This window comes from Leptopilina boulardi, unplaced genomic scaffold (assembly GCF_019393585.1).
Source record: "Leptopilina boulardi isolate dan_hultmark-lab unplaced genomic scaffold, ZJU_Lbou_2.1 LbouV2_318, whole genome shotgun sequence".
NCBI lineage: Eukaryota > Metazoa > Arthropoda > Insecta > Hymenoptera > Figitidae > Leptopilina > Leptopilina boulardi.
The window spans coordinates 383,584-403,239 of record NW_026137883.1 but is presented as its reverse complement, the minus strand read 5'-3'; the positions used below and the strand labels follow the sequence as shown (position 1 = coordinate 403,239).

At 22.2% G+C, this 19,656-nt stretch overlaps 1 protein-coding gene across 3 annotated transcripts; it reads left to right on the top strand.

The window, feature by feature from the left end:
- Window positions 1-655: 655 nt before the first annotated feature.
- On the top strand, window positions 656-18,177 carry LOC127284080 (cytoplasmic polyadenylation element-binding protein 1). Of its 3 annotated transcripts, none has more exons than XM_051309375.1 (12): window positions 656-1,070; window positions 3,232-3,718; window positions 7,545-7,687; window positions 11,849-12,108; window positions 12,207-12,333; window positions 13,148-13,505; window positions 15,138-15,364; window positions 15,494-15,586; window positions 15,759-15,924; window positions 16,218-16,345; window positions 16,432-16,512; window positions 17,237-18,177. In XM_051309375.1, exons 1-12 carry the CDS (start codon window positions 1,050-1,052, stop codon window positions 17,399-17,401), a joined length of 2,256 nt encoding a protein of 751 aa, XP_051165332.1. In that variant the 5' UTR covers window positions 656-1,049; the 3' UTR covers window positions 17,402-18,177. The 3 variants fall into 3 exon arrangements, with proteins under 3 accessions (XP_051165332.1, XP_051165333.1, XP_051165331.1); XM_051309376.1 differs by having other exon boundaries at window positions 11,846-12,108; window positions 12,207-12,297; XM_051309374.1 differs by having other exon boundaries at window positions 11,846-12,108.
- Window positions 18,178-19,656: the final 1,479 nt, after the last annotated feature.

The following is a 19,656-nucleotide window of genomic DNA, read 5'->3' as shown; positions in this document are numbered from 1 at the left end:
ATTATAAACAATATGTATTTTATTAAATTTATATCTTAATCGATGTTTCCATTATGTTTGTTCATAAATTCATTATCGATTTTATGACAGAAAATTTTAGTTCAAAAGAAAAGAACTTCTTACGAAACAAAGGATTGAAGGTTTTCAAGGAAATAAAAATTCATTTCCGCTTTGATGCTTTTACGATTTTGTTTTTTTTTTTAAATAAATCCGTGTTTGGTAAATTTGTAAATATTCACTAAAACTATTGCAATTAAATTACAAGAAAAAATTAAATATTATACATTTTTTCTAATCAAATTATAACAATAATACAAGTAAAAAAAATATTTTTTACAATTTTATAATCAAAAAAGCAATTGTTTTCCTTCCTATTCGATGATTGGTTGAGAGCTTTGAGCATTTCTCTGATTGGCCATGTAAACAAATAAATGCCGATGGAAGTTTTACTGTTTTTCTCGAAAATAAAGTTTATAAAATACATGAATTCACGTTAGGCGTGATAAATGAAAAAAATAGTAAAATCCCTTAGAGAAGTTTTTAATTTTGCAAATGTATAGTAATTGAAAATGTTTTCTTGAAAAAAAGTTTATAGAGAATTTGGCGCACAGAATTCTTATCTCAGCAATTGGCAACACTGTAAGCACGTTTTGCCAAATCTCGCCGGCCGGATGATGGGCTTTGGATCCTCAGTTCGCGGCAAGAAACGACAACGCGAAGAAGTTTTATAGTGAAAAAGTGAATTAGAAAAGCAAAAAAAATATTTTAAGGGAAATAAAAGGATCCGACATAGTGTCATTAGAAAACTAAAATCTACATAAATGGACTGGTGCGGAAATTAAACGACCGAACCTCTTTCCCATTCAAAGGGTCCGACTGGTTCACAAAGTCGTCATTTTTTTTCCTTTCTATGTCCCTTTTGTTTGTCCTTAAATTAAATATTTATTAATTTATTACGATCCCCATTATTTTTTTTTTCACTTCAAAATTGTTCATTCCAAAAGAAAAAAAGTTATTTTTTTTGCCGAGAAAATAGTCAAGAAATCAAGATGCCATCGTTATTTCAACAGGTGAGAAAGATCAAATTTTTATTTTTAATTCTGTTTTTTTTATTATTGTTTATTTTTAAATAAATATATTAATAAATTAAATAAATTCTGAGAAATAAATTTTTAAAAAAAAATTTGTTTTATTGAAATTTGTTTAAAATTTTCGTTAATTTAAAGTAACATTTGTGACAAACCACGTTTTTTCTTAAATTTTTAACTCCAAAATAATTACGTAGAAATCTAATCCAATTTTTCGATATCTTAATAGGTATGTGAAGTTAGTTTCATTTCTAAATGTAATTTTTTTTTTTTTAGAATAAAACATATTTTTTTCTTTTCGTAATCGCTGTTTACGATTAGATGAATCATTTCTTGAATGCAAGATTGCAGGTTGCAACTTGATTTCTTTTTCAGTTGAAAATTTTTGGTTGACAGATAATTTTCTTTCAAGAAATATTTCCCACGTTCATACTATTAGTAAGAATTTTTTTTTTCTGTATCATTTTCTGAGAACTGTACCTTCTAAGCTTGGTATACGTGATACTGTGTTTGTAAACACGACCCAAAGTATGAACCTATTATTAATGAGGTAGTGCGATTCACAAAATGTTCGTAATCAACTATTTTATGGCGCAGTTATAAATTGAATATAAACTAAATAGATATTAACTATTTTAACAATTAATTTGTTCCAAAAAAATGGGGGGGGGGACAGGGACTCGAAGAAATTTTAGAAAAAGAAATGAAAATACTTATTCTAAAAAAAAAAATTCTCTCGAATAAAATAAAGTTTCATTTTATTATATTCAAGGTCATTTCTGATTTTTTCCGAAATAAAAGTTCTACATTTGGGAAAATTTATTCTTTTTTTTTTTTTTTTTTTTTTTAATTTTACATTATTTTGTATATTTTTTTGGTACATGATTTATTATCTTATTTTATTACTTGTGTCTTTTTTCTATCTACTGGTCTAATGAAAAAAGAAATCTTTTAATATTAGGCAAAGAAAATGAATTTTTTTCAATATCTTTTTTTTTTTTTTGCTTTCATTTAAATAATTTTTATTAAAATAATAAAAATAAACTTTGAAGTTTTTTTTTCAATAACATAAATTATTGGATATTTAAAAAAATATCTTCAAAATTATTGAAATTTTTTTCAATTTTAAATATTTTGTATACACTGTAAAAAAAAAAAGTTATATATTTAAAGTACTGGATTAAAAAAGAATTAAAACTTTTTTTTATTTTCATTTTAATAAAAAAAAAAAAATATTTATAATATTTGTAGCTTTTTTACGTCGATGAAATTAACGTTTATGATGAATGATTTAGAACATAAAATATATTTTTTTTTCTATACAAATTATTATAATTTATTTCAGGAACAAAATTTTTGCAACGTTTCTTGATTAGCAAAAATAAAAAAAAAAAAAAATTTATGAGCAAAAAATTTTCTTATTTTCCGTGTGAAAAAAAGTTTTTTTTTTTTTTTTATTTTTAATCGACGTTCTTTTTTGACACCTTGTACATTATTATAGGTATTAGGAACTTATTTTCTTAAATAAACTATATTATAATACCAATAATTTTGTATTTATTTCCCAGTTAATTAGAAAATAAAATTTTGTATAGAGAAAAAAAAAGAAAAGAAGTATTGAGGAAAAATCAATTCACAATAGTCATATGGGAAAACTGAATTTTCCTGGAATTTCATTGTAAACACACGTTTCCATGGTCTTTGAAAATTTGACGCCTAAATTTCCAGAAATATAAGCTTTTTGTCTATTCATGTTTCCAAGTGTCTAGTCTGATTTTCATTTTCGAATATACATATTCCTTTTGTAAACAAATTCTAATTAAACGTAATTATCGTTCTCAAAATAGTCTTTAATTATTTCCAAATTAGAAAATTTCGTCTAATTTTAGAATTAATTACTTTCTTTTTAGATCTAATTAATTTCAGACAATTTAATTAATTATAAATAAATTAATTGTTTTTTTTTTATTTTTTAATTTAAATTTTTTAATCAAAAAAATTATTTAATAACAAAACAGACGTAAAATGAAATGATTTTTTTTTTTTAATAGAATAAAATTTTTTATTTTAATGTGAAATAAAAAGTGATTTTTTGTTTGTTTGTTTTTTTTTTTTATTAACATAATATAATGTTTATTTTCAGTTATCCTCATATGAATCCGATGGGGTATTTGGAGTGGAGCCTCTTTTAGATCGAAGTGATACACAAAATTTGCAACTACAATCTCACGACAATCTTCAAATTGCACATCGTGAACGTGATCCATTGCAACAATCGGAGCAATTGCAAATTTCACAACGAGAACGAAATGCCGATCAAATAAAATTGCAAACACCAAGAGAACGTGAAACAACATTGTCGCTTCTTCAATCGACACTTGAACGTGAAAAAATGCAGGTTCCACATCCAAATCGTGATCGTGAACAATTGCAATTTCAACAAAGGGAACGTGAACTTGAACGCGAACAACTTCAACGGGATAAAATGCAGCATCAAACACGTGAACGCGATCACATGCATCAGCTTCAATCAATCAGCAATCTTATGCTCGATTTACCAACATCTTCATCGTCGTTTCATTCAAATCATGACAATTCTTGTTCATTGTCAAAGAACTCAAGTATGGATGGTAAGTTGGAAATTTGCATTTTTTCAAATTAATAAAATTATCGGGAAATTGTTTTTTTTTTTTTTTTTTTTTTTGCACTTTTCTCAAAACTTAAATTACAAAATAGTATTTACATTGCAAATGGTATATTATAAATTTATTTAAAAATATAGGAATATTTTATTTAAAGCATAAATTGTATCTTATTTTGAAAAATTACTAATGTACGAAAATATTTATGTTTCATTGATTTATAATTAAATTAATTTAATTTATTAGATAATAACCATTTTATTTATTAAGAGAATTAACAAAAATTTGTAAAAATATCCATTTAATATTAATTTGATGCAAAAAAAAAAAATTAAATGGGGAGAAAATTTAAAAAAAAGAGCATATCCTGTTTTGATAAAAAAAAATAATAATAATAAATGAACCAATTTTATAATTGTTGAAATTACAAGATTTTCTTGAAATACTTAAAATATTTACTTGAATAATAATAATTTTCGACATTTTCAGGCTTCGGATTATACGACTTTTTCGATTATTTCCGACTTTTTTTTTACATTTTTTTGACAAAATTTTTAAACAAAATACGTTTTTTTTAAGTATAAAATGCAAATCTTCTTCAGATAATCTTTATTTCAATTATTTAACAAATTTTGAACTAAAATTCTTCACTAAATTAATTATTTTTAAAAATTTCAATGAAATTCATAAGAAATCTAATTATTTTTCAACTATTTTTCAATTAAAATTTTTATGAAATTTAATAATTGTTTATAATTTTAAAAAAAATTAGCAAATAAAATTACTAAATTTTTTTAATTTAAAATCACTTGAAATTTAATTATTTGCAAAAATTTCAATTATTTTTAATGATTTTTATAATATTCTTTGAATATTCAATTATCTGAAAGCATTTTTCAATTAAAAACTTTTGAAATTCAATTTTTTTATGTAATTTCTAATATATTCTTCATCAACAGAAATCATTAGAAATTTCTCTTATTATAATAATTATTGTCTGAAATTTAACACAATCTTTTGAAATTCAATTATTTCCAAAAATGTCAATCTAAAAGCTTCAATTATTTTTAATGATTTTTATAATATTCTTCGAAAATTCAATTATCTAAAAGCATTTTGCAATTAAAAAGATTTTTAAGTTCACTTTTTGTCTGTAATTTATAATAAATTATTCAATTATTTGAAATTCAATTATTTTTAAAATTTCAATTGAAATTCATGTATTTTCAAAATTTTCAATTAAAAATCAACTAAAATTTAATTATTCTCAAAAATTTCAATTACAAATTAATTATCAAAATTTTCAATCCAAAATCAAATAAAATTAAATTATTATCTAAAATTCCAATTGAAATTCAATTATCTTCAAAAATTTCAATCTAAAATCAAGTAAAATTTAATTATTTTCAAAATTTTCAATTTCAAATTTAATAATTCAATAATTTCAATTATAACTGTCCTGAAATTCAATTGTTTTTAACTATTTTTATAATATTCTTCGAATATTCACTTATTTAAAACCATTTTTCAATTAAAAATGTTTTTCAAATTATTGTATTTTTGTCTACAATTTCTAATAAATTTTTTAGTGAAATCATCAAAAGTTTTTAATTAAAAATCACTCGAAATACAATTAATTTCAAAAATCTCAATTGCAAAATCTTTAAAAATTCAATTACTTTTAAAAAATGTTATCTAAAAATATTTGATAAATTATTTTTAATTCTGTAAAATTTAATTATTGTCGGAAAATTAACAAAATCTTTGGAAATTTAATTATTTCTAAAAATTTCAACTTTAACCCTTCGAAAAGGATTATTATTAAAAAAAAAATTTTTATTTAAAAATCTGTAAAATATTTTTGTTAAAATAAAAAACAAATCCACTTTTTTTGGAATATAAATCGACTAAAACGACTTTTTTTGTGCCTTTAAGTCGATCCGAGGCCTGCAATTAAAAAATATATATATTTTTTTTAAATAAAAATAATTAATTCTAAGACAGTAAAAAATTATTTAATTTCAACTTTTTAAAATAAAATATGGTTTTCTCTGGTTGTAAATAATGACTAAAAAAAAGAATTGAGTAAACGAACTTAAGTTTTGTTAAACTTAAGTGATCCTTTTAAAATACAACTTCTTCCACAATTTTCATTATTCTTCAACGAGAATTTTTTTCACTTACTTCTTTATGATTTCAAATCATCGTATAAATTTTTAAATTTTTGGGTTTTTTTCGAAGAATAAATAATTTAAAATGGTTAAAAGTAATTTTTTTTCCAATTTAAATGAGTAGAATAATTTTAGATTCTAAATAATTTTAAATAATGAAATTGGAACCTGTCAACATAACGTAAATTTCAATGATATTAAAATTTTAGTCCTCCCTTCTTGTAATAATTCAATTAATTATTATAATAAAAATTACAAAAAAATAAATTTGTAACATCTTATTAGTTACAATTTTTTTGTTCAATAAAGAATAATTTCTCAATTAAAATTGACCTAACAATTCTAATTTCTAAATGAATAAAAAAATAATGTCCATTTGCTTTAAGGAAATTATTATAATTTTTTTTTAATTATATATTTTTCAATTATTCTTTCGCTTTTATTTCGTCTGATTTATATTTTTAACTTTTTTCTCGAGTTTATTTTTGTTCTTTAATTGAAATTTATGAATTATTTACGTTTAAAACTGACAATTCGATATTAATCTTTCATTCTTTGAAATTATTTTCTCCTGCACGATATTCGAATTGAATTGATTTTAATGTAATCTCTAGAGTGAATATAAGCCTTTTGTTATTAAATAATAAAAAATAAATGAATTTATAGTTTTGAATTGGGTTACATTCTTTGTTACAAAAGAGTATCAGAAAATTATTCATACGACCCAGTTGTATTTTTAGTTAGTCAGTATGCCACCTTCCTATTGAATTTTTTTTACAGGCGTTAAACTAGTGAAGTAACTCAAGATTTCGTCTGACTAAAGATAGGACTCTTTATTTACTGTGTTATATCCTCGTATATTTTTGTATAAACAGGATTTGATTTCTTTTTTTGTCTTAAATTTTGTCCCTTTATAATTAAAAATTAATTTAATTTTACAATTTAAAATATATATTTTAAAAAATAAGAATAAAAAATGTTTTCAGAAATTCTAGATTTTCTTTTTCACATTAAAATAAAAATATTGTTTGCAATTACAGTGTAATGAAATTAAAAGTTAAATTTTTCCTTTCATTTTGGAAACGCAATTTAAACTTTTAAAAATAAGTCACTCTATGGATTATTGGTAAATGATAAAAAAAAATTTGTTTAAATTAAAAAAGTTTAATGAAATAATAGAAAAATTGTTTAAATAATAAAATTTTTAAAGAAATAGGTAAAAAAAAAGTAAATAATTAAGATGTATTAAATATTTTTGAATGTGACTTACCATGATGAAGTATGCAACATTTATGATTAACGATTAGAAATCAAATTTTTATTTAATATGGAAAATTATAAAATTATTTACCTAAAAAAATATTTTTTATAATTTGTTGATTAATAAAAAAGTACAAGAAATATTTTTCAGGCTAAAAATTATTTCTTTAAAAATCGTTTATCATAAACGTTGCGTACTTTAGCAAAATTGGAAAATGTAAGTTGTATTAAATCATTTGAAGTATCTGTCATTGAAAATAAATTTTTTAAATAAATTTTTATTCAATCTTCTTTTGTTTAGTATCACATCTTAAATTGTGAAATAAAGCTACGATAATGTGATGATATAGAAGAAAATTTAAAAGAATTTTTCATTTCAACAGATATGTCGATTTCCGATCTTTTTGGCTTGGGATTACCACGAGGATCATTAATGAGTGGACAATCAAACTGTAACTCAACAGGATATCGACATCATCAACATTATGGACAAAATTTTAATCAGTCACCATCGGGATCTTATCAGGTTTGATTTTTCAATTTCAGTAATTTTTTTTTTTTTTTTGTAATTCTTACGTTTACATGAGTAAGTATTGTTTACGTGAAATTAAAAAAAAATTGCAATTTGAAAAGTATGATTTATTAAATTGGTTATTTATTTTCTAGAAAAAAAAGAGAAGCTGTATAAGTATAACATAAAGAAAATACAAACGAAGAACTTTTTAAATTTTTCAAATTCGCAAAAACAATTTGAGAGTAAATTTTATACAAAAATAAAATTTGTTTAGTGACGAAAAAAGTGATGTCATTTTTGAGTGAAGTTTGTTATTTTTGGAAGTTTTTTTTTATTATGCTAGGTTCATTTGTTTTAATTTCTTGTATTGCAAATTGTGTATTATTTAGATTTTTTTTTAAATTTTTCCTTCGGCATTTAAATTTAATTACAAATCTAATTTTAATTGAGTTTCAATTTAAAATCTCATGTTTACAGGCCTCAGATTATACGACTTTTTCGATTAGTTCCGACTTTTTTCGACTTATTTTAATAAAATGCGACTATTTCGACTTTTTTTTTTACATTTAAAAAAAAAAATTTTTAAATAAAATATATTTTTTTTTTAGTATAAAATGCAAATCTTCTTCAGATAATCTTTATTTCAATTATTTAACAAATTTTTAACTAAAATTCTTCACTAAAATTAATTATTATTAATAATTTTAATGAAATTCATTACAAATTCAATTATTTCAAATTATTTTTCAATAAAATTTTTTATGAAATTTAACAATTGTTTATAATTTTAAAAATATTATAAAATAAAATTACCAAAAATTTTTAATTCAAAATCATAAATCAATTCCAAATAAAATTCAATTATTTTCAAAAATTTCAATTCAAAATCAATTAAAATTCAATTATTACCCAAAATTTCAATTCAAAATCAAAGAGAATTCAATTATTTTCAAAATTTTCAATTTAAAATCAAATAAAATTCAATTATTACTCAAAATTTCAATTCAAAATTAATTATTATCAAAATTTTCAATCAAAAATCAACTAAAATTGAAATATTATCCAAAATTTCAATTATAATTCAATTATTTTCAAAAATTTGATTTTAAAAACTTCTAAAATTTAATTATTTCTAAAATTTTCCATTGAAAATTTTTTTAAATTTAACAATTTCAATTCAGGGTGGCCGCAAGTCAGGGAAAAACTGGAAATCAGGGAATTTTGATTTAATTCAGTTTTTTTATTTAGACGTTTTTGTAATATAGCTCAATATAATATAATATAATATAATATAATATAATAAAATTTTGTTAACAAACAATGTTTAATTATCTTATCTTTTTCTTTATGAATAAAATTGTTACTTAAAAAGCATTAAAAAAATTTTCAATCAGCAATGCAGAATGTTAAATTAATTCAAAAATTTTTTAGTCAGGGAAAAGTCAGGGAATTTTGAAAATAAAATTTTGCGGCCACCCTGCAATTATAACTCTAAGGAAATTATATTATTTTTAACTATTTTTATAATATTCTTTGAAAATTCAACTATCTGAAACCATTTTTCAATGAAAAATGGTTTTCAAATTATTGAAATTTTGTCCGCAATTTCTAATAAATTTTCTAGTGAAGTCATCAAAAATTTTTAATTAAAAATCACTTGAAATTCAATTAATTTAAAAAATCTCAATTGTAAATCTTTGAAAATTCAATTACAATTACAATTACATTTTCTAAAAATTTCAACCTTAACTCTTCCAAAAGTATTATTATTTAAAAACAAAATTTTATTTAAAAATCTGTTAAATATTTTTGTTAAAATAAAAAAAATCAACTTTTTCAACTTTTTTTTGTGCCTTTAAGTCGATCCGAGGCCAGTGTTTACACAATTTATTTAATAAATGTTGATTCAGTTCTTCTTTTCAACATCAATAATATATATTTTGAACATCAAAATAATTCAAAAAGAATTATTAAAAAAAAAAATTAATGAATTCGAATAAATTTCTGAATTGATTTATTTTATTGATAAATTATTATTTTTTTTTATTAAATCATTTTTTTAGTGTAACTTTTTTTTTAATATGAAAAACAAATTTAAAATTATTTGATCTAGAAACTTTTTGTTATCTTCAAATTAAGTACCTTAAAATGTCATCTTGCAAACGTTAAGAAATTTTGTAGCCAACGCTTGCTTTTTTATTTGAACAATAAGTACCAATACATAGTTTCTTTAAGTGTCAGTCCTTTAACAAAAGTTGACCATTAACTTTTTATTTGCAGTTAAAGACCACTAAAAAAAAAAAAAAATAAAAGAAAAACAGTACGAAACTATTCCTTATTTCATATTTTTATGTCGAGCTCGAGATTCACATATTTTTCAACGATGAAGTTAAGAGACTGTAGAATTTATTTTTTCTCTGATTCTGGCAACATGTAAATATTGCATTTTTTTTCTTTTTTTTTGGTAATAATAAAAATACTAGTCGCGATATAAGCAAAAACATTTTACCTCGAAATGTATGACTTCTGCCAATGTAATAACTTGAACTATGATCATATCATTGGAGTTTCTCCAACTTTCTTTCAAAACTTTATTATATATTTTTAATACACATTCATTTACAAATATTGACAGATTTAAGAATTTTACAAATTGATATCGAAATTTATTCATTTTTATTATTTATAATTTTTTTTTTTTTTTTTTTATTTAATTACATTTAAGTGAGATGAAAAAATTTAATTGTTATATATATGAAATAAAAAATGAATCGGAAAAAAAATTGGAGATATTATAAAAAAAATTTTATTACGATTATTTTTTCAAATTTGAGAAAATAGATTTTTTTTTCTAATTGTAAATAGTATAATATTGGAAATTTTAGAAATAGAGTGGTTTTTTTTTTAATTTGAAATCTGTACTATTAATATTTTGAAAATTTCTTAGTTTGTTTTTATTTCATTTTCTTTAAATTACAATATTTTGACTCTTCATTTAAATTAATCGGAGTAATTTCCTCATTTTTGAAAATGTAACTCAAAAGATGAATATTTGTCACAGTGCCAAGTGCATATTGCCATTCTCAATTTTCTTTATTTCCTGTGTGTGTTTTATATAAAACTGTCCCAAACATTGAGTGAATGTCTATTTTATGGCATATTAAAGATGCTAAAAGGAAAATGTCATCCTAAAGAATTGCAATTTTTCACATCAAATAATTCAAACAGGAAAAACGTGTGTTATTAGGTGAGAGAGAGAAAGAGAGCTCGCGTTATCCTGTCGAGCCAAATATTTTGTTATTTGAGCCAACAAATCTCACTAAATCATAATTTCCTATAGAAAAGTTTTCCTCACTATTAAATGTAAAAAAATTTAACAATAATTTATCTTTGAATTAAATTTTTTTATTTCTTGTACGATGAAAGAAAAATGTCAAGAATAATTTACATTGTATAAATTCTCGGATTATAAATGTTTAAACTGTAATAAGAGGTAATAATTTTTTTTTACTTTTTTTTATTAAATATTCACAATATTTTTTTTTTTTAGTAAAATTTTTATTTTTTAAAATAAATCAACCTTTTTTACAATTTAAATTATAAAATGATTTATTTTATTATTATTTTTATTAGATTTTCTATCAAATTTAATTTTAGATTACTTTCCTACATTTAATCAATTAAGTATTGTATTTTTTTTTGTTTAATATAAAAAAATACATCGATGAAGTTTACAACGTTTATAATCAACGATTTAGAAGGCAAATTATTTTTCTAAACAAATAATTATGATTTTTTTGTTGTAAAAAAAAATTTTTGTAACATTACTCGATCATCAGACATTGAAATCATTTAAAAGTTCTTCAATTTTTTTAGAAACTTGAAATATCCATGAAATTCCTTGAATTTTATAATAAAACCTTGAATTATTATAAAATTTTCTAAAATAATGATATTTACTACCACCTTATTATTTTGAATCCTTTAAATTTAAATGATGGAAAAAAAGTATAACTTCCTTCAATCATTAAAATTTCAATGACTTTTAAAATATTGAAAATCCCGAAAGTGGTCCTTGAATTCTTTTTTCAAAAATTCCATAATTTTTTTTTTTTTGCAAAATTTTGAAATTAAAAAATTTTCTTAATTGAATGTTTGTTTTAAAAAAAGAAGCAATTGGACGAAAATCGTGGACACGGAAGTAATTCAACAATTGGTCAAGAAGTGTTGCATTCACCAACATCGGTGTCAACACCTGGTACACCAGGAAGTCTCTACTCGAATCCACATTCTTTTCATCCTCCTACGTCTAGCAGCTCTTATAACACTCCATTATCATCAAATCGTTCACAACATCAATATTTGGGCTCACCACCGTCTCCAATTAATTCCTCTTACTATGGAAGACCAATTCGCGGCTCTCCATCTTACAGGTAAAAAAAAAAAAAAAGAAAATTTTTCAAATAATTTTGAATTAAATTGTTAATATTTTTTGTTGGTATCGTAAATTATTAATATTATTTTATTTTAGTGATTGCAGCAGCCCAACTTTGGATTATCCACACGTGATTGGTTGCAATGGATCTCGATCAAATTCACCAGCTGATTCTGAGACGAGCGGGGTCAGTAGCATGGATGGTTCACTTTCCGATATTATGGTATTTCTGGCATTACATATTCTCTAACATTAAATATTCCTTTCGACAATTCATTTATGTCACATGAATTATATCATGAAATTGGATAATTAAAATTTTAATAATGCTAATACTATTAATATCACTTAATGATTATATATACTGCATTTTCAACGCATCGATTATCAATAGCTGGGTGCTAAAGAATTTCCAATTATTCAATATTAAAAATAGTCTTCACAATTAGTATTATAGATTTGATATTTTTAAATTTTAATTGAAACTCGATAATTTTATATATTTGAAAGAAAAATTATTAATTCATACTAACTTATAGATAATAATTCAAAAGTTTAAGAATGCAATTTGTAAATTTGAGCAAACATTTTAATTATATTACAAATAATAAATTCAAAGAAAGGAAAATTGATAATGTAAGAAAATAAAAAATGTAAGGAACTAGAAATAATTTATTAGCAATTGTTAAAAAGTGAATTTTTATTATTAAATACAGTTAAAAAAAATTCTATAATTTTGATAATTTTAAAAGTTCAGAATTTCTTTTTTTCAACTGTTTAATAATAAACATTTTTTTCTATTTTTAAGATAAAATATATATTTTTTTTATTTTACAAAATTAATGATTTAAAAAAGATTTTTATTTTTCTATAATTCACTTTAATATTGATTAAAAGGTAAATTTATTTATCATATCTATTAATAGAAAGAAAAAGTTCATCTTTTTACTTTATTTTGCTAAAATATAAAAAAAAAATTATAAATATGAAATTGTTTAAATATATATATATATATTTTTTAATTTAATTTGTCACAGACGTGTTTGTCAATAAATTCATCATCACATCAATGTTATCCACCATCGTTGAATTCTTTGGTGTCTTCGGAAATGGATTGTCCGGGAAATCGAGTTGTTGCGTTTCAACGTATGCCTGTGAAAAAATATGTGCCCCATCAGCCGCATCACCATCATCATCATTTGCACAATCATTCGCGAAATTATCATCACTCTCAACAGCATCCTGGCAGTTTTCTTAATTCTTATTTGAATTCGGAAAAGAGCTGTTGCCCAACACCAAATCAACACATGATGTCATTACGTTCACCGCAACCAACGATTCCTGATTTTTACATGTCACTCGATCGAGCAGCGCGATGCCACAGAAATGCTGCTGGTAAGTTATAATATATGAATGTGGAACATTTGAATGTTTCCTTAAACAAACTTTATATTTAGTCGCATTTTTATTTTCATGAATTTCTTGAATTTTTTCAGACATTTTGTATAGGGTAAGTGTACTAATTACGGCGAGTGCACCAATTACGGCGCGTTCATAAAAAATAACTATTATTACTATTATATTTAATATAACTGTTGCTAAATGATTAAAAAAAATTATTTCAATCTTTTTTTGATACAAATACTTATAAAGATGCACATTTAAACAATTATTAATTTAATTATTTGAGATCAAATTTTTTTCCGCGCCGCAATTGAAACATTTTTAAGATTTCCATTGGCTTCAATTTCGGCGGGCAAAGTATCTTCAAAATACACGTAATTTTGGTCACCGAAATTGATACACCGAAACTGATACAAACTCGCCGCAATAGAAAATTACGGTATTAGTTTTAATTTCTCATATTTGTTTAAATAATCGATTTTTATAGAGTTAAAATTTTTTTTTAATATCTTAATAACATAAGCTTTAAGTTTAATAAGTCTTAAATTGAGTTTATACAATAGAAATGTCGAATTTTCTATTTCAAAGGTGTTTTGACTCGAATCTCGCCGCAATTAGTGCATTTACCCTATATTTAATTAAATTTTTATTTATCTGAATTTCTATTTAAAATAATTTTCATTTGACAAAGTCTTTTATATGGTATAGAATTTTTTTTTTAACCCAACTTCTATTTAAACAAATATTTACTTTTATTCAACAAAAAAAAAAATTTCAAATAAACATTTAAAATTTGATTAAAAATTTAAAAATTTGCAGGGCTGCAATGATTTAAATCAAAAAGTTGTCTACAATAAAATGTTTTGAACATTTTTTTTAAATAAATTTATTAAATATATTTTTTGCATTTAATTTTGTACATTCTAAGATTCAAAATTCATTTATTAAGCTACTGACGAATATTCGATTGACAATTTATCGAAAGTTATTTTCTTTTTTTTTTTTTTAATTTTTATATTCGCACACCTAAATGTTTCTGTTGAATGTTTTGTTATGGATGAATATTTGTCATTTAAAAGTTTAGCATAAAATTTAAAGATAAAAATTACATTTCTTAAAAATTTTTTGTTAAATTTTATTATTTTTTCTCACTAAAAGTTCCACATTTGTTAAAAACATTTTATACTGATTTTTGCAATTAATCAATCAGAAATTATTAAGAAAACTGTGATTGATTGATTTTTAAATTTGTGACAGAATTTGTTCAAAAAAATTAGAATTTGATGATTTAAAAATTTTATATCAAATGAGAATTTTGACATTTCAAAATTCGAAGAAATAAAAATTTTGATTAAATTTAAACATTTTTTAAAATGTAATTATAGATAAATAGTTACCTCTATAAAAAAATTTGTTTAGTATTAAGTAGGAATTCAGTTTAAAAAAAACTTTATTGAAATAAAAATTTAATATTCTATTTTTTTTTTTAAATTAGTATTATTTTTAATTTTGTCATTTTTTTGTTTATTAATCTTTTGTTATCAAATTATGATGAATTTAAATAATTAACAATAATTTAGTTAATTAAATTAATTATACAAGAGAAATGTTTTTTTTTCTTAGCTTTGTGTGAGGCTACACGCACTTGGAGAGGTGTTTTACCGCCGCGAACACAAAAACCAACTGGCTACTCTCCCAAAGTTTTCGTTGGTGGCGTACCTTGGGATATTACCGATTCAATGTTGGTAGCAGCTTTCAAGCAATTTGGTTCAATTCGCATTGAATGGCCTGGAAAAGATCAACCAACACAAAAGGGATATGTTTACATTATTTTCGAATCCGAGAAACAGGTGCAAACATTTAAATTTATTTTCATTCTTTTCTTTTTTTTAAATATCTTTTTAAACGTTTTCTTTCAATTTTATTAAATTTAATTTAACTAATATTGATATTAAAATAACATGTTTTTTTATGCCTAGGTCAAGACTTTACTTTCATGCTGCACACATAAATTAGGAAACGGTAGCAGCTGGTTTTACAAAATTTCGTCAAAGAGAATGAAGTCCAAAGATGTAAATAAATGAAATTTTATTTATTTTGAAATATGTTTAAATATTTTCATAATTTTTGTAAATATTTTGGTATTTTTTTTTTTTTTTTATTGTTTGATTTATTTTTCATTTTATTTTATTTTCTGTCAATTTTTGTCATTTTTCTTTTCTTTAAATTTCATCTATTTTTAAGGTACAAATAATTCCATGGGCACTAAATGAAAGTAACTACATTATGTCGTCGTCTCAAAAACTTGATCCGCAAAAGACTGTATTTGTTGGCGCGTTACACGGAATGATGACTGCCTCTGCACTCGCTTTGATTATGAACGATCTCTTTGATGGAGTTATTTATGCTGGTATTTAATTAAATTGAGAATTTTAATTTTACAAATTTTAACTATTCATAAAAATTTATTCTATACGAGTTATTGCAAAATTTAATTTTTTTACAGTTACGAAAAATTTTAATTTTTACAAATATGTTAAAAATAAAATTTGTAGAAAATAAATTTCATGTATCTTATTTTTTTTGTTTATTTTAGAAAATTTGTCAATGCAAATAATTAAAAAACAAATTGTGATTACTGTAATTAATTGTTATATATATATATAAAGCTAAAAGGTAATTTTTTTTTTTCATTTTTTATAGGTATTGACACAGACAAACACAGATATCCCATAGGTTCAGCCCGCGTAACATTTGACAATACTTGCTCATACATTAATGCCGTGTCCGCAGCATTTATTGACATAAAGACAGCTAAATTTTCAAAGAAGGTAAATTCAAGTTAGAATTAAATGTTAACGATAATAAATAAATTAACTTTAATAAATAATTTTTCTTTGTTTTTTTTTCCATAAAGGTTCAAGTCGATCCCTACATCGAAGATGCTCTGTGTTCTGTGTGCTCAGTTCAACAAGGACCATACTTCTGTAGAGAATTGGTAAGAGTAATTAAAATTTTTTTTCTTTTTATTCAAAAGTTGTTTCTAATTTTTTTTTTTAAATTATTTTTTAAACATATTTTTCCTTCCATTTTGAAATATTTTTATTTCTTCATTCATTTCTGTAGCAATAGTTTTTTAAATTTATTGAAAAAATTATTTTCTTCATTTGATTTTTTTTTCTCAAATATTGTCGTGTGTTTTTTTTGGTAATGTTTTCCTCAAACTGTTCGCGTTTTAAAATTTTCCTTCAAATTCTTTTTATTTTAGAAATTCTTAGAATTTATTTATCATTTAATTTTTTAATTCTTAAACTGTTGAATGCAAACTAATTTGTTTAAGCAATTTTAAAAATATATGAAACTTAATAATAATCAATTTTTTTTTATTATTAATACATAATTAAATCAAAGTCGAGGAAATGCTTAGTATAAGTAAACAATCCAATTATTAGAGATAAAATGTTTTTTTTTTAAAATGAACTTTCGTTTGACAAATTTTGCATTTAAATAAATATTCATTTGACTAAATGTTAATTTATGTAAGAGAATTTTTATTTAAACAAATTTGCATTTGAAAAAAAACTATTGGTTCATTTTATTATTATTATTTTAATTGTTTTTATTTATTTTTAAATATACAATGTGTGTAAAATGTAGAGTATAGAAAGAAAAAAAAATTTTTTTAAATTAATTTTATTTATTTACTTATTTATTATTTGCAGATGTGCTTCCGTTACTTCTGTCGAAATTGTTGGCAATGGCAACATTCAACAGATGCATTGCGAATGCACGAACCACTGACGCGTAATTCAAAAAGCAACCAAATGGTTGGAATGACACCAAATTATGGTGCTATCACACGATACTCCAGCACCTTTTCTATGTGATGTAAACACGAAAACAAAAGAAAACACAAGGATAAGAAGGAAGAATTTCGTGATTTCTTAAGATTATCACGTTTTCAGTTTTGTTTTGACTAGTTATTTGTATACAGACATTGCACCGTTGAATTTTTTTCCTTTTTTTTTTTTTTTTTTACTTTATAATAATAGTTAAAAAAAAAAAAAAAAAAGCTCAGTTTTATCGCAATGAGCTGCGGGCAGCTAGTCTTGACGAAAAAAAACACAATAGGTCCTTAGAAATTGATTAGTTTTGCAAATCTTTAAAACGAGATTTTTGTTATCAGTATTGTTTAAGTGATAAAAATGAGTAAGAAAGATTTATAATGGAAGGGAGAAAAACAAAATGGTATTAAGTCGATCGACAAAAAGAAGTATGGATAATTAATCCATAGAAATTACGGTCAAGACAATATATATTTTTTTTTTTTTTTATTATGCATTTATAACGGGACAGTATCTCTCGTGGATTTTTTTTTTATACGTGAAATCGTTGAAAAGAGAAAAAAAAAGTAGAGTTGGCAAGTTCCTCACACATAGTGATTAGTGGGTAACTTGTTTATCATGCCTCATTAATTAAATTCAAGATTCGCTCGATTGTTGGCTTTTATAGTGACAATATTTTTTTTTATCTGATAATTAATGATAAATTACGCCGGATTCTATAGAAATCTTAATTCTCGATAGTTCTAATTTTTTTCTGAATTTTGTTATTTCAAAAAAAAAAAAAAAAAAAAAAAAAAAAAAAATAGAAAAAAAAAGAATGAACAAACTCTTGAAAATGAAAAAAATTTGTTTAATTGATATTTGATGATAATAATAGTTTTTTGAGATTTATAAGTTTTCTTGAAAAAAAATGTTCGATTACGAGTCGCATTTTCTTTTTCTTTTTTTTTTTTAATAATTATTTGATGAGATTTCTTGGAACTGGATGAAGTTTAAAATGAATAATCCGTATTGTCCGTTTTGAGCAGCATTATTTTTGTTTAAATTTTTTACAACAGTCCAATTGGCGTTTAAAACTACCTTTTGCGCGTTAATTTAAACATTGATCTATGTTAGTTTTTTTTTACATTTACATTATTTGAAAAAATGTATGATTGGTAGGAGATGTGCCATTTATAGACTTAGTTAATTTATAATTAGATTTTCTATTTAAGGCGGGATAAGCGGTTGCCGCTTTAATTTATATTGGACTGTTTAATCGTTGACGAAACGGAAAAGTACAATGGTCTATATATATATATATTTACGATTCATGAGCGGATTGTAGGAATTAGATTATGTTTTTATTTTTTGTTACGATCTTGCGTCTTGTAATTTGTTTGAAAAGCCATAATTTCAAAAAAAAATCGAGTTACTTATATTTTGATACATGATTTTGTTAATTGATAAAGAAACATTTATACTTTTTGCAAAAAAAAAAAAAATTTTCAATGTTTATTTATTTATTTTTTTTTTTCATTTGTTTCTCGCCAAATTAGAATTTTTCCACTTCCTATAATTCCCGCCCAGCAAAAAAAAGAAAGGAATGAAAATTACACTTTTATCTACTTATCAATTTTATCGTGTTGGGATTTTTCAATTTTATCCAAAATTTTCAATTTTATCTCGCTAATGAAAAATTTTATCTTGGAAATCGATAGGGAAAAGAATAAAATTTTTTAAGGTATTTATTAATCTGCGATTATTTTTGCCGTTAATACTTGAAATTGAAAAAAAAAATTTTTTTTATGATAGAGATAAAAATTTGTTTTACATTAAAAAAAAAAATTTCTTTATCAACAAAATTAAATAATTAATAATAAATAAATGAGTGATATAGAAAAATACTAAGTAACCAATAAAAATTATAAACTAAAAAGTTAATTTATAATTATAAATTAAATTTTTTAGTCTTTTCAGTTTCTTGTATTAACATTCTAAACTTGTATGAAACTATATGAATAGAAACCAGTTTAAAACAAGTGTTAGATATAAAAGCAAAATTGGCATTTTATTTAAATTTTAAAAATCTTAATTTTAATTATATTATAATTAAAAGAAAAAAATGGTCACTACTTGTTTCGAGCGTAAATTTGAAATTAATATTAATGCCAAAGAAAAACGTCGTTTTTTTTTTTTAAACAATTATTTTTAATTAAAATAAAAGCATTAATATAATGCTGGGACTTCTTTAATGTAACACTGAAATTAGAAGAGTTAAGTAGTTAATGTTTTTAATTATACGTATATTTAAAATT

Bases quoted from the DNA above. Each gene is read 5' to 3' on its own strand.
- LOC127284080 (XM_051309374.1), top strand. From the start codon at position 1,050: ATGCCATCGTTATTTCAACAG. The intron at 1,071-3,231 runs GTGAGAAAGATC...GTTTATTTTCAG, and splicing joins TGCCATCGTTATTTCAACAG to TTATCCTCATATGAATCCGA. The intron at 15,365-15,493 runs GTGCAAACATTT...TTTTATGCCTAG, and splicing joins TTTTCGAATCCGAGAAACAG to GTCAAGACTTTACTTTCATG.